At 51.0% G+C, this 14,019-nt stretch overlaps 4 protein-coding genes across 4 annotated transcripts; all 4 read right to left on the reverse strand.

The window, feature by feature from the left end:
- Positions 1–230: 230 nt before the first annotated feature.
- LAJ45_08923 (uncharacterized protein) lies at positions 231–1,229 on the reverse strand (the record flags this gene model as incomplete). Its single annotated transcript, XM_046118471.1, has 1 exon — positions 231–1,229. One exon carries the CDS (start codon positions 1,227–1,229, stop codon positions 231–233), a length of 999 nt encoding a protein of 332 aa, XP_045968427.1.
- Positions 1,230–5,003: 3,774 nt separating this feature from the next.
- On the reverse strand, positions 5,004–6,143 carry LAJ45_08924 (uncharacterized protein; the record flags this gene model as incomplete). The annotated part of the gene is made up of 1 exon (XM_046118472.1): positions 5,004–6,143. The coding sequence occupies one exon, from the start codon at positions 6,141–6,143 to the stop codon at positions 5,004–5,006; it is 1,140 nt and encodes a 379-aa protein (XP_045968428.1).
- Positions 6,144–10,913: 4,770 nt separating this feature from the next.
- Positions 10,914–12,585, reverse strand: LAJ45_08925 (uncharacterized protein; the record flags this gene model as incomplete). Its single annotated transcript, XM_046118473.1, has 3 exons — positions 10,914–11,104; positions 11,161–12,330; positions 12,405–12,585. 3 exons carry the CDS (start codon positions 12,583–12,585, stop codon positions 10,914–10,916), a joined length of 1,542 nt encoding a protein of 513 aa, XP_045968429.1.
- Positions 12,586–13,265: 680 nt separating this feature from the next.
- On the reverse strand, positions 13,266–13,757 carry LAJ45_08926 (uncharacterized protein; the record flags this gene model as incomplete). The annotated part of the gene is made up of 1 exon (XM_046118474.1): positions 13,266–13,757. The coding sequence occupies one exon, from the start codon at positions 13,755–13,757 to the stop codon at positions 13,266–13,268; it is 492 nt and encodes a 163-aa protein (XP_045968430.1).
- Positions 13,758–14,019: the final 262 nt, after the last annotated feature.

Here is a 14,019-nt window from a genome sequence, read left to right on the forward strand (position 1 = left end):
GGCGGGTAAAATGGGGGGGGGTGTTACACAACGTATTTCGGCCAGTGGCATATCACAGAGCAGAGAACAGTACTGTAGATCATGAGTGTTTCTTTGAAATTTTTTTTTTCCAACCCGGTCCGATAGATATCCAAGAAAAAAGAATAAAAAAAAAAAGGAAAAATAATCTATTTACATCAAAAAACACAAAAACACATTTCGCTTAGTATAAATATTGACGATGACGGGTTCTAGTGCTTGCGCGCCTTCTCCAGCGCCTCCCTGATGACCGCATTCGCATGGTCGACCGGGAACTCCTCCAGCTTCTTCTCAGCCCACAACACCTGCTGCGCAATACCCTGATGGATCATTGCCTCCGTCCCCGGAATGACCGCCCAGCCGTTACTCTCGCTGAGCTTATAGAACGCAGTGACTGGGTGCGGGTGGTAGCACATCTCGTGGACATACCCCTTTACGGCGCCCTCCGCGCGCTGCACATCCCTCTGCAAAAACTCCTCGGCGATCTTGCGCGCAAGGATCTCGCCGGGCTCCTTCGGTGGGAAGTCGGGCACGGTGCCGATCACGATCACGGGCGTCTCGAGCGCCTGCGCCTGCGCGAGTGTCGCGACGTGGATGATGTTTGCGGGGCACCCGGCGGCCTGGAAGGCGTCGATGATGGCCGCGACTTCCTCGGGGATGCGGTTGACGATGTAGATTTGCGAGGCGCCGAGCCACTTCCAGCAGGTGTAGACGGCGCTGCGGCAGGCGCCGCCGCCGCCGACGATCATGGCGGGCTTGCCGACGGAGTGGGAGAGAACGTCGGGGTGGTTCTGGAGGAAGGCTTCGCGGATGCCGATGCAGTCGGTGTTTGTGCCGATGTAGCGCTTGTTGCCGGCGGCGTCGAGGCGGAGGAAGATTGTGTTGATGGCGCCGATCATGCGGCCTTCTTCGGTGAGGTCGTCGACTTGCGAGATGAAGTTGACTTTGTGTGGCATTGTGACGGCGGAGCCGATGCAGTTGTCGGCTTTGAGCTTGGGGAGGAAGTCATCGAAGTTGGTGGACTCGACGAGCGAGTAGTTCCAGTTTGTGTTGAGGGCGCTGAAAAGGGTGTTGTGGAGGAGAGGGGCGAGGGAGTGCGCGATGGGGTAGCCAAAGAGGTATGTCTTCAGAGGCTCGGTGAGAGAGGTAGGGGTGAGGGGAGAGGTGCCGTAGGCGTAGGAGAGCTTGAGGGTATCGGTTTCGGCAGACATTGTAGTGGTGGTGGTGGTGGTGGTGTGATGATTTTTTTCTTTCCCGTGTGTTAGAAATCAACTGATGTGAACTGTTTTTTTTTTCACCCTCCTAGAAAGAAGCAATGAACATACGTTTTTAAGACGAAATCTGGTGATAATTGCTTTCGTCTAAAACCAACTCGGATGGGGTTTTAAGCATCTCCCTTCCCTTCTCCGCAGTTTTACTTCTTTCACCTCGGCCACACTCGGCGCTGTGGGGTTTGCGGCCCATGACAACGCCCCCAAGCCCAAAAACACGATGGCCACTCACTGGCTGTACCTGGTCTCACACACCCCCCATCGCCTCCATCACCACCATCACCCCGCATGTATGCACACCTCATATGGGGTCAGGTACCAGATGGCATAAATCATTACCCGTGCCGTTCGCCGTCGTTGAGGAGGACAAGAGTGCGGGGTATGCAGATCATTGGCGGATAATCTCATATCCATCGCTTTTGCGCGGAGATTCGGAAGGCGCGGGTTAAACGAGGGTGGGTTAGGGTTGGCAACACCAATGATCATCCTCTACTAGTAGCTGCCAAGACATCCCGTACTCCAGTTAACTTCGTCCCACGTGTGAGCACAGCACCCGGTACATAGAGCAGTGATGGCATGCACGGATAGTGCGGATCTTCCTGAACTCTTGTCAGGTGGTTCCGGTGCATTCAACTACCGTGTTTTTCGGGCATCACTCGGCCGGCAGCTCAAATGTCAAGTTTGGTGGCTGGACTGGTCTTTCAAGCCTCATTCGTAGAATTGCTGCGAGTCCATGGCTGAACTTTGGCGTTATGGCGTACTTATTCGGCTTCTTGACTGTAGTACATTTGTTCTTATGTCGCCATGTCTTAACTTAGGTGCCGTGTACGTGACTGCCGAGACACACACCGAGTTTGAGATGCTAATGAGTTTATTTGCCAAGGTATTCCTTCCGCTTGTTTGGATAGTTAGTAAGAAATTGCCTCTCCAATTTAGAACCAAATCTGTGCGCACCTAGACTCACAAGTTCTTCGTGCGGTGTACCTCCAACAAAGCTTCATTAACTTGTTATCCCATCCCACGATGTGCCCTAGCATATCCGTATGGCGAGTGATACTCGGTGACTTTGTCCGGTCCTGCTTACCTAACATGCATGTGTACGGCTAAAGCCGGCGTATGACTTTCTGCTGTAATAACACCCATTCCGGGATCCGCTTCTGCTGTGGTTTGTAAGTATTGATAATTCAACTCTAAACAGTTAATTATGAGTCAGAACAGATATACGCTGACGGATATCAGCTTTAATCTCTGTAAAACAGGTTGTAACATATTAACGATATGCTACCTTTGAATCAAGAGCCGAAGAGAGACTTGGAGCCGATGATCAATATACCCGCACCCGGGATTTCCTCGTTGTTATATATTCCAGTTGATAATCCGGATCAGTACTTGGGAGTTTGGTTATAGCACCCCCCCCCCCCCCCCCCAATAGTCATACCTTTAACACCGGCCGACTTCACATCCATCATTTCATTTCCAAGACCAACCCCCGTTTCTTTTGTGTCCCTCACGGGATGTTCCCCCCCTCCCCCCCCGCCAGTCTATGAAACATGGTGAGCCGGTAAATTCCGGGTCTGGGTTTTAGAACCACATTTCTGCGTTTTTATTCCGATAGTTGATACTCCTCAACTGTTCTGCCTGCCTCAGCGGTTAAAGCCAGAAATGGTGCAATGCCATAACGACATTCATAAGCTCATATATATCAGAAAGTAGCCACTACAGGTAGTATGAAGACAGCGCTTAATCATCATCACACCATGTAAGAAGCGTGTGATAATCTGCTGGATACTCAGAGACCCTAATGCCATCGATTGTAATAGGTATTTGCTACATCTCTCGTGGCCTGGCTCTCTAAGTCATGGCCCTGAGGTGAATAAGTATAGGTCTGAGATGGATTCTCGAGGAATATATATCGTTCTTTAAAATTAGTAGTTGAACTATCCCGCAACGAGGTGTGGCTGTGACTGCGATGTAGTTAGTTATATTTAATAGGGGTTGTATGCTGAGGTGCCGTTGGGTGGAGGATTTACCTAATCCATCTTCCTTCATGGGCGGGATTTTGTAAGGGAACAATTATGCAGCATGAGATGCTCAACGCCTCAAAACCTAGGGTCAGGTGTTGTGCGTGGTGTAAATTCCCCCTATCTGGTCGGTTTTGATGTGTATAGACACCAGTGTATTCGCGTATCCTTGAATATGGATCACGTTGGAAGCCAAGAGCTGCAGAGCTTCGTGGGAAGACTAGATGTGTTTGTGCGTGTGTACGTATGAGCGTGGTAGGCCGGGTTACCTAAGAGACTTAAGACCACAGTTCGTTACCGGCATGCAGACGTTCTCCCAGAAAAAGACACATGCACAACACCGGGCATGCGCAGGGAAGCCACCACTCAACAACATATATGCACCGACTACATGTATTCATCGACTTTAATCTTACTAGTACAGTCCAATCTCCCTATAAGGGTACCTCTTATAAGGGTAATCGACTTATAAGGGTATGGGTTCTCGGGCTATAATCGCCTTCGTAGGCACAAATTCACCCTGTGTATAAGGGTACACGGCCTATAAGAGTACGACTTCGCGCCACTTTTGTACCCTTATAGGGAGATTCGACTGTACTAACTCGAACGACTAACGATACTATCTATTACACTAATCTAATCAGTTCAAATATTGAGAAGATCCTACGCCCCCCGCACGCCGAGTCAATCATAGTGCATCACTCGCCTTCGCCGTGGTCTGATTTCCAGTCCCATCACCGCCGTCAGGGGCTCAAATAAGTGCAAGAAATATCCTCTCATCTTCCCCTTCCTGTGTTTGGTAATTTTTTCTCCTCGACTACCACAATCGAGTCGTGTCACGAGAGGGTATGGCTATCGAATTATGGCGAGACATATGGCATGATACAGTCTTGGCGGGATGTCTAAAGTCAGATGCTAACCTCTCTCACTTTTCGATAGTTCGATTTTATTGAAGTCATTAGACAATAACACGGCCGGTTTCCAGTGCTTTGCGGCTTTAGTAACAAAATATTTTCTCTTACATCGCCACTACCTTTCGGCTTTAACCTCTAATTATAGAACCAGGATACCAGCATCTAGCTTATTGCCTATGTTTAACTTGTGATAAGCGATATTGAAACTATGCGGTGTGGTTGACTTGTGTTAGTCCTTGCCTTGAGTTTTAGTTGGGAGTGATCGGTAAGTTAATCATGGATCATCACTCACATTGTGTCAGCTCGCGCAATCATCCCTGCACTGCTGACACCGATAGTTTGATCAAGAGTGAAATCATGATTCACGGATTTTAGATTGATTTTTTTTTTAAGGTTGTGAAATGATGTGGTATCGAGGAGATGATTCTTGTGGAATCAATTATTGGTAAGGGTGTCTTTTTTTAAAAAAAGTACGCGTTACTGTTGCTAGATTTTTATGTGTGACTCCACCAACATACTAACATCTTAGGGGTTTATTATTATTCTTTCTCGCGGATTGAACTTATCGAGGTATGTATGCTGAACAAAGGAATCTGGACTTACGGCTTTCGATACCACGAGATGGTAATGATATCCGATATCATAATCACAATTTTGCAACACTCACCAGGAACGTATGCTATAAGTGATTGACCAATAAGAAAACCCTTTTTTCATAAACATACAATAAACAACCAAGCCCAACAAAGGAAATTACACCCAATCATTTTTAAATAATTCTACAACTTCGCACTCGCCGGCTCACCAGCCCACGCCCTCCTAATAACCTCCCTAATCTCTGCCCTCTCGATCTTCCTCGGGTTTGGGTACGGCTTCGCTACCGCCAGGTCGGCCGCCTTATCCACATCCTCTTCCTTCATACCGTACGTCTTCAGCGCCCTCTCCACGCCCATCTTCTCCAACAACAAGTTCAATCCCTTGACTGCATCGCCCTCACTTCCCGGCAGTACTGCCGCCAGTGAGTCCAGCACCTCCTTCGTCAGCGCCGGCGCGTTGTACGCCAGGGCATGCGGCAGCACAATGGTGTGCACCTCCGCATGCGGGAGGTTAAAGCTTCCTCCCAGGGTGTGGCACAGCTTGTGGTGTAGCGCCATCCCAACACTTCCCAGGCAGCTACCACACAACCAGGCGCCATACAGCGCGTCAGAGCGCACATCAACGTTCTGTGGGTCCTTCTTCAGCTTCGGCAGCGCAGCAGCAAGGGCGCGGATTCCCTCGAGGGCGAGGAGGTTGATGATTGGGTTTGTAGTTGTGCTGTAGAGGGCCTCGACGGAGTGCGCGATCGCATTGACACCGCTGGTGAAGCTCATGGAGACGGGCAGCGTGAGGGTTAGGTTTACATCATAGATGACGGTTCCAGGGAGGATCTTGGGGTCGGAGCGGGTGGTCTTGACGCCGTCGGCGGTCTCGCCGAGAATGGGGGTCATTTCGGAGCCCGCGTAGGTGGTGGGTATACAGATGTGGGGGAGGCCGGTGCGGATTGAGATGGCTTTTCCGAGACCGATGGTAGAGCCGCCGCCGATGGAGATGATAGAGTCTGCGGAGGTGTCGCGGGCGACGGCGAGGGCCTCGTCCGTGATGTGCGTGGGGGTATGCATGGTTGCCTTTGAGAAGGTTCCAGCGGTCAAGGGGAGGAGGGCAGCGACATCGGAGGCCTGGGAGGTCTGCTGTGGCGTACACAGGATGAGCGGGCTGGAGAGGTTCTGGCGGGCGAGCTCTGCGGGGAGCTGCGAGAGTGTGCCGGCGCCGAAGATGACGCGGGAGGGGTTGGCGGTGTAGGTGAAGGGATGCATTTTTGCGGTAGTGGAGAGCGTGCGGCGGAGGAGATTGTTGGTGTTTCTCGTGAGGATTGAGATCATGGAAGTGAAGATGACTGTGGGATTGCGGCGGGTTTTGTTGATGCTTGATGCTGACAGACGTGGTGGTTGACGTAGTTTCTGTCAAGCCCGCTTATATGTTTATCCGATGGGCCTGAATGCGGGGGATTTGGATCATTGGTCACTCTGTGGCCCTAATGGGAAGAGGATTACCAATAATCAGCAATCCCCATCGCTGTGAAATGCGGGGAGCCGGTGTTTTGGTGCAGATCTCGGTATTGCCGCGGTAATGATCCTGGTTGCGGTTGTTGGGTTGGGGTTGCGGTGGTATGAGATCTACACACCTTGAGGGAGAATTGACGGGTGATGAGATAAGATCTACGGCAGATGCGACACCTTATTACTATTCACAGTAGTGGTTTGTAAGTCGCTATGTCCGGTACCTCCATGTGAACGGTACGAGTGCTTTAGAGATTATGGTCGCTAATCGCTAATAACAAACAAGTATTCAAAATAGAGGAAATGAGATTCTAGAAATAACGTCGATAGTGTGGAAAAAATTGTATAGGGCTACTCATGCGTTTATTAAATGGTGTTCGGGGCTCTTAGTAGGGGTTTGGTTGCAACGATATCCGACTATTTAATGAACGCCCGAGTAAGTAGCACCATCAAAAACTAACACCAAATACCGCCAGTAATAATTATACAAATCACCCAATCGAGAACGCACCACTTACAAAATGTTTCACCTTAGCAAGAAACCCTAACCCACTATCCTACCAATCTTCATGGAGTGGCTGTGTTGAACAAAGTCTGGATCTCATTGGACTATGATTTACGGTTTATCTCTATGGTTGTGAGATTTGCCAATAGCCAGGATGGAGCTGTGCTGTGTTTAAGTGGACTGAGTATCCCGTCGGGAGAACCAATTAAATACTATCAACGCCGTCAGCGTCATCCGCAAAATCATATTTGGTAGGTAGGATTGCTGGTTGGGGGACTCCCGCATTTCTGCGAGTTGCACCAATCATGGCGAGTTTCATCAGGAGGGGCCTTAACTGGCTATTGTTCCCGCACTCTGTACCAATGGGGGACCGGAGGATTGCAATTCGCAGTTGGAGGATCTGCAGCTTATTATTGGCTTAATATTATCGATAAGTAAGAATTCTAATAGCGCTGCGACGTCTGAGTGGACGGCACAAACGGTGCACGTTGTCTACTGTACCGGGTACAGCTTAAACCATAATTTGGCAACACGCAGGCATCATCGACCAGTACTCTACATGAGATCCTTAAAACCGGGTCTGAACGTAGAGTGCAAGCATTATGATTGGATCCCTTCCACTGCAGCAACAGTTCACTGCAGTTAGGGAATCCGTCGTTTTATTGGTTTATTATTAGTGCACCGATCGATAACGTTGCGTCCAAGTGGACAAAACTGATCGTAACACCACGTTTTCTAGAGTACCGGGTACGGTACTCTACAGAAACCTTAATGTAACAACAACACCGGTATCAGCCAATACACGAGACCCCCAGAACCGGGTCGGACGCAGAGGGCGATTTTTTAATTGGACTCCTCCCACGTTTCTTCTGCAAGATAGATATGCACCTCCACGGGAGCCACAGACAATGCGGGACTGTAGAACTTTCACTGAGTGTTAAGAAAACCTTCTACCTTATTGGTTGACTCCCGGTATGCAAGTACCATGCGGCAATTACTAGTGAACCAATAGAGTCATTGAGTAGGATATGGCTGCGCCTATTTGAGTGGACGATCTAGATCGTAGAAGCACATTGTCCACTTTACCGGGTACTGGGTGTACAGCAACCTTAATTCAACAGCATTCAGGTATCGCCGGCCAATAAATGTTATTTCTCGCGTGGTAGTATGAGGGGGCAGTGCAATGATATTGATTGGGCCTCTCTCACCTGCACGTTTAATGGGCCCTTACCCACGTTTTGGCACTGCCTATCCAGTGATGCACCTAGTACTGGTAGTTAGGAAGGCTGTCATTTCTTTGGTTTATTATTGATTGGAAGGAAGGGTTTACTCACCAAAAGTGGATCAGTAGGCTATGTTGTCTAAACCACCAACCAAACTCCACCGGGCCAGAACTCCCACGTTTCTGCAAGAGACACGTCCCAACTCAAAGTCCACGACATGTCCCAACAGTGGGTGATCTCCCAATAGGCTCAGATTGAGACACCGCACATTTCCGTAAGACATGCATGATTGGCAAACCCGACAGCACCCACACCTCCTATGGGCAGTAGATGCATGTATACTCTACCAATCAATGGATAGAGCTGTATTTGTGGTGATGGGTGGGAAGGAAGCCTAACTCGCTATTACATTACAGTCGAATCTCCCTATAATGGTACAAAAGTGGCGCGAAGTTGTACCCTTATAGGCCGTGTACCCTTATACACAGGGTGAATTTGTGCCTACGAAGGCGATTATAGCCCGAGAACCCATACCCTTATCCCATGAACCATAGAAACCTGAGGTTCCAATTGGGTACTTTGCAACTCTAACCTCGATAAAAACACAAAAACGATATAATCTAGCCCTGTTCACTAATAACAAAGAAGCGGGAAAGATTATCACCCGATCCCAATAAGAGCTCCTAATATAGTACTCACGAAGCTGGTGTTGGAGTATGCTGGTGGTCCGATCTGCGTTTTCATTGGGCGTGAATGATTGGCCCATCCCATGGTAGAGTAAGTGATCCATGCGGCGAATGGTGGTAGAGTATTGGCCCTTGGTGGGTGGATCGTGGGGGTGTGGATAGAGAGGATGGAGGTGTGGGTGCTGTTGTAGCCTTGTGGGTTAGGGTTTGTGGATCATAACGTGCGGTGGCTAACCTATGGAGGGGTCCCCCGCTATTAGAACATGTCGTGAATTTTGAGTTGGAGCGCAGAAACGTGGGATCCGCTGGGTTGGGATTTACTGGTTCTGGCCCATGCACCTTGGTTGGTGGTGCAGACGGTAGACCTGCTTACATCACTGGTGCAGTATTTCGGCCAGTAGAGGACCTTAACCTACCCAGAAGGTGGTGTTACAAGTGGCCAGTAACAATTGGGGTGATAGGTGACGCGAGTCTGCAGCCTGATCGGTTTACCACCGATGTAGTGATGGTGGTTCACCAATAGAAGAGAACAAGGCGGCGTTCCAGTGGAAGGTTGATCGGTCACCGCGCACGTTTTCAACAAGGCCAGTAACCGCGAGACCTCCATGTGTCTGTGAGATCGATTACTTGCGAGACGTTTTACATGGGCCAGTAAGGAGGCCTACTGATCTGGTGGGGCGGTAAATACGATGACTCGCTCAAACCGCATCTGCAACCTTACTCCACTGGCTAACCACCGATGTGTAAATACTGGTAACGCCGGTGTGCCAATGGATATCGACAGAGAACAAGGCTCTGGAGTGGAGGCAACGACAAAGCTGCAGGCTACAGGCTGACGGAGGCTACCAAATCACCGGGCCAGTCGGGCTTCGGGGTGAGGTGTAATAACCTTAAAACAACGCTTTTGCACCTTTGCTGCGCCAGTAAGGAGTGTGCGAGGACAATGTTGCGTCCCAGTGGAGTGGAGACAGTTGTTGGGTTGCAGGTGTTAGTCACCATGCCGTTACCAGTGAAATCGAAAGGGAAAGTAATAATCATAATCCAACGTTTCTACACTTGCACAGGCCTGTAAGAAAGCCTAAGGTAGCGTACCGAACGGATACAAGGTTATTGGGCGCTTACCACGATATGCAGGTGGTAGCAGTGGTCCACCAGCCGTACTCCGGGACCAGCCTGGACACGGTGATGTGTCAGTCACCGCTGTTGCCAGTAAAATCGAGAGGAAAAGTGCAATAGTCCCAAACAGTTTCTGCACCTGCACGGATCTGTAAAAGGATGCAGGTCTAAAATATTTTTGGTTTACCACCGTTAGCTAATCCACAACCTGACGATTGGCACACAAAATTCATCACTAATTGGATCTTCCGCGTTCATGCAAGACATGAACTTTGCCTAGTGAGTGGCGCATGTAGACTAGAGTACCGACCAGTAGTTGACGACTCTCACTGTTGCAGAGTAGCAGCGGTAATGCACTGGCATTTCGGAGCCAATAGACGCAACAACCGCTACCGAATCCAGAATAAAGCTTAATCGAGCTGATAGTAGCGCATCCAACCAATATTGGCTCTCACCCATTGGCCAGCTGGATCCCCTCATATGTTTCACAAACCCTAACCTTAACCTATTTCATGGATTATCACTCGCACTGCTATGTTACGGATGCAGTAGTTTATTTGAATTTGGGGGTGGGTGTGGTATAGCGGGTGGTAATCTGGCAACAGAAAACCTCGAAAGGTTTATCGATGTACAGCGCCCAATTGCGCCCCCACCAGCCGAGCAAGGCAGTGGTCTGAGAACCCTAACCCACCTTCTCTCCACGAGAGTAATTGGACGGTGCATGTGTGGCCTTGAGTATTTCGGCTTTATTATAGGACATTTGTCTATGCTTATTATTAGTGGGGATGGATAGTACGTGACTAATGCCTAAGCAACGTGGTTTATATTTCACAATGTGGTTTGGCAAACAACCACTCCCCAACGGTCGAACCTCTCTTCTTCTCAAGTTAGTTCATCCACTCCAATTTACTGATCCTACTAAGTACACAGGGTTCGTGGCAAAAAGAAAACTTTTGATATCATTTATCGTCTGGGGTACATTACTAGTACATCTAAGAAACATACACATATTTACAACAAAAACCAACGCCATATAACATAATAACCAAAACCCAAACTTCCTCTAGATCTCAATCTCCTTCAACGAATCACTGACCGCAAACGCTGCCCCAGTCTTGCTCTTGAGCTCGTCGACCGTCACGCCCTTGGCGATCTCGATGAGGGTGAGCCCGCTGGTGAAGGAGACGTCGAAGACTGCCAGGTCTGTGATAATGCGAGAGACGCACTGCTTGCCGGTCAAGGGGAATTGGCATTCTAAGTCCTAGTTAGTATCTTTCTTCTTCTATGTTTGGAGCTAGAGGGTCAATTACCTTCGAGGATCTTTGGCCTGCCCTTCTTATCAACGTGCTCCATCAGGACAACGACCCTTGTGGCCGCTGGGTTCGCGACCAGGTCCATAGCTCCTCCCATACCCTTTATCTTACCGGGCAGCCCCCAGTTGGCCAGATCACCCTTCGCCGACACCTGCAGGGCGCCGAGCATAGTCAAGCCCATGCGGCCCGCTCTAATCATACCGAACGACTCCTCACTGCCAAACGTCGACGCTCCCGGGTTGAGCGTGACAGTCTCCTTACCCGCATTGATGAGATCCGGGTCGGCCTGCTCCCTCGTGGGGTAAGGGCCCATGCCAAGCAGTCCGTTCTCAGACTGCAAGTGGACATGCACGCCCTCAGGCAAGAAACTGGGCGCCAGTGTCGGCATACCAATACCGAGATTGACGACATCCCCATCCTGGAACTCCTGCGCCGCCCTGCGGACAATGGTCTCCCGCTTCTTCGCCGCCTCGCCGCCGCCGCTCTTCATCGCCTTCTCGATATCCTCCGGTGTCTTGGCCAGAGTCAGAAGCTCAATGTTCTTTGGCGTGGTGCTCTGCACAACCTGCTTCACGTACACGCCCGGCACGTGGATATCGTCAGGGTGGATCTCCCCCGGCTGCACAATGTTCTCTGCCTCCACAACCGTGTGCTTCGCCGCGCGCGCCATCGCAGCATTAAAGTTCCTTGCCGACAATCGGAAGCGGATGTTCCCCAAGGTATCCACAGTGTGTGCCTTGATGAACGCCACATCGCCCACGATCGCCTCCTCGAGGATAAACTTCCGTCCGCCAAACTCGCGCACCTCGCGCGGCTTACTCGTGAGCTCGACCTCGCCGCTGCCGTCCTTCTTGTAGCGCACCGGCAGCTTGCCCTCCTCGATCCACGTACCGACACCGGCAGGCGTGTAGAATGCGGGGACGCCGGCACCGGCGGCGGCGAGACGGCCTGCAATGTTGCCTTGGGGCGTCAGCTCGACGTCGAGGCTGCCGTCGAGATACATCTTTTCGAAGATCTTGTTGGAGCCGATGTAGGAGGCAATCATCTTGCTGACCTGCTTGGACTCGAGCAGCTGTGACAGCCCGTGGCCGGGCGTGCCAGCGTTGTTGGACACGGCTGTCAGGGAGCGGATTGTGGGCGTGGCAAGGACCTGGCCGATTAGGGTGTCTAGATACCGCTCAATTAGCCCAAAATCCTAATCGTTGACCCACTCGCAACAGGGAGAACTCATGAAGACTTACCGGGAACCCCGCAAACACCGAAACCACCGCAGAGCAGCGTGTCGCCGGATTTCAGGCTCGAGATGGCTTCCGCCGCTGAGACGACTTTGGACTTGTACTCCTGCGCCAGGCGGCTACGCACCGAGAAGCAGCGCTGCTGGGGGCGCAGCGCGCGGAGGGAGCGGAGGCGGGTGGTTGCCATTATCGCAAACTATCAATTATGAAATGTCGAAAAAGGGATCGAAAAAAAGAAATGCAATTGCAATACCACCGATGGAGAGCAGTCAGGTAGGAATACAAGAATCCAGGTAAAAGAGCAGAATAGAGAAGGAGAAGAAGCTTTTGTAGCGCATACCCCCCCCCCCCCCGGGTCCCCCGGCTCTCCCGGGCATGGGACAGTTGGCACCTAGCAGCAGCGGCTGTCACGTAAGGATTAGTGATGGGTTAGTGATGGTTAGTGATAGGTTTCGCAGTTGTCTTCACGGTTCTTGTGCACGTGATGATAGCGGGTGAATGTTTATCCGTGGTTCTTATCGGTGGTTACAGTGCCGATAGTCCGCGGCGGGGTTTGGGTTTGGGTTGGGGTTTGCGGGGAATCTGGGCGGGGGTGTGAAGTGTGTGATGATAGGTGGGTGTTTTTACGATGGGGCAGTCGTTTCGGATTGCTTTCACAGATGATGATGGTAATGGTAATGATTGGAGTGTTTGGAGTGTTCGTAGATGGAAATCAATTTCTATAGCGTACGTGGTAGGTATTCCAGCACCCAAAAAGCACACACACACAGAGCATACAAGAGAGATATACAAATTTTAAACCACCCTTCATCCCCTTCCTACCCCCCATCCCTTCCCCTCCCTCATCCCCACCGGCATCTACGCCTCCTACGCCACCTTCTCCGCCGCCGCCGCCGCAGCAGCCTCCTTCTCCTCCTTCTCCTTCTCCTTCAACAAACAAAACCCCACCGCCGCCGTATACCCATACGTCCCCAGCCCCACCACCGTCGCAACAGCCTTATCCGAGAAATACGAATGGTGCCTGAACGACTCGCGCGCATGCACATTGCTCACATGCACCTCGATAAACGGGATGTTGACGCCAATGAGCGCGTCGCGGATTGCGACGGAGGTGTGCGTGTAGGCGCCCGGGTTGATGATGATCCAAGAGACCTTCTCGTCGCGCGCAGCGTGGATGCGGTCGACTATGCCGCCTTCGTGGTTGGATTGGTAGCTTGCTAGGGAGGCGCCGGAGGCGGCGGCTTGCGTGGCGGCGAGGGATTCGACGTCGGAGAGGGTGGTGTAGCCGTAGATGTGGGGTTCGCGGGTGCCGAGGAGGTTGAGGTTGGGGCCGTTGATGAGGAGGAGTTTGGGTGCCATTGTGTGTTTGGTCGTTGTGGGTGTAGAGAGTGGGTTGGGTTGGGGGGGAGTGTGTGGTGAGGTTGGGGTTGAGGTTGGGGGAGAGTGGTAATGATGGTGATGGTGGTTTGTGGTGGTGATGTTGTGGTGGGCCAATCGATAGATAGAATGTAGATACGGCCACTTTAGTACTGCCACTTTCTCGGGAGTCTCGGCGGTCCGGTACTGACTCCAAGTAGCCAACAACAACAATATTGAACACAAATACCGAACGGCTACTATC

This window comes from Morchella importuna (assembly GCF_003444635.1).
Source record: "Morchella importuna strain M04M26 chromosome Unknown Morimp01GS032, whole genome shotgun sequence".
NCBI lineage: Eukaryota > Fungi > Ascomycota > Pezizomycetes > Pezizales > Morchellaceae > Morchella > Morchella importuna.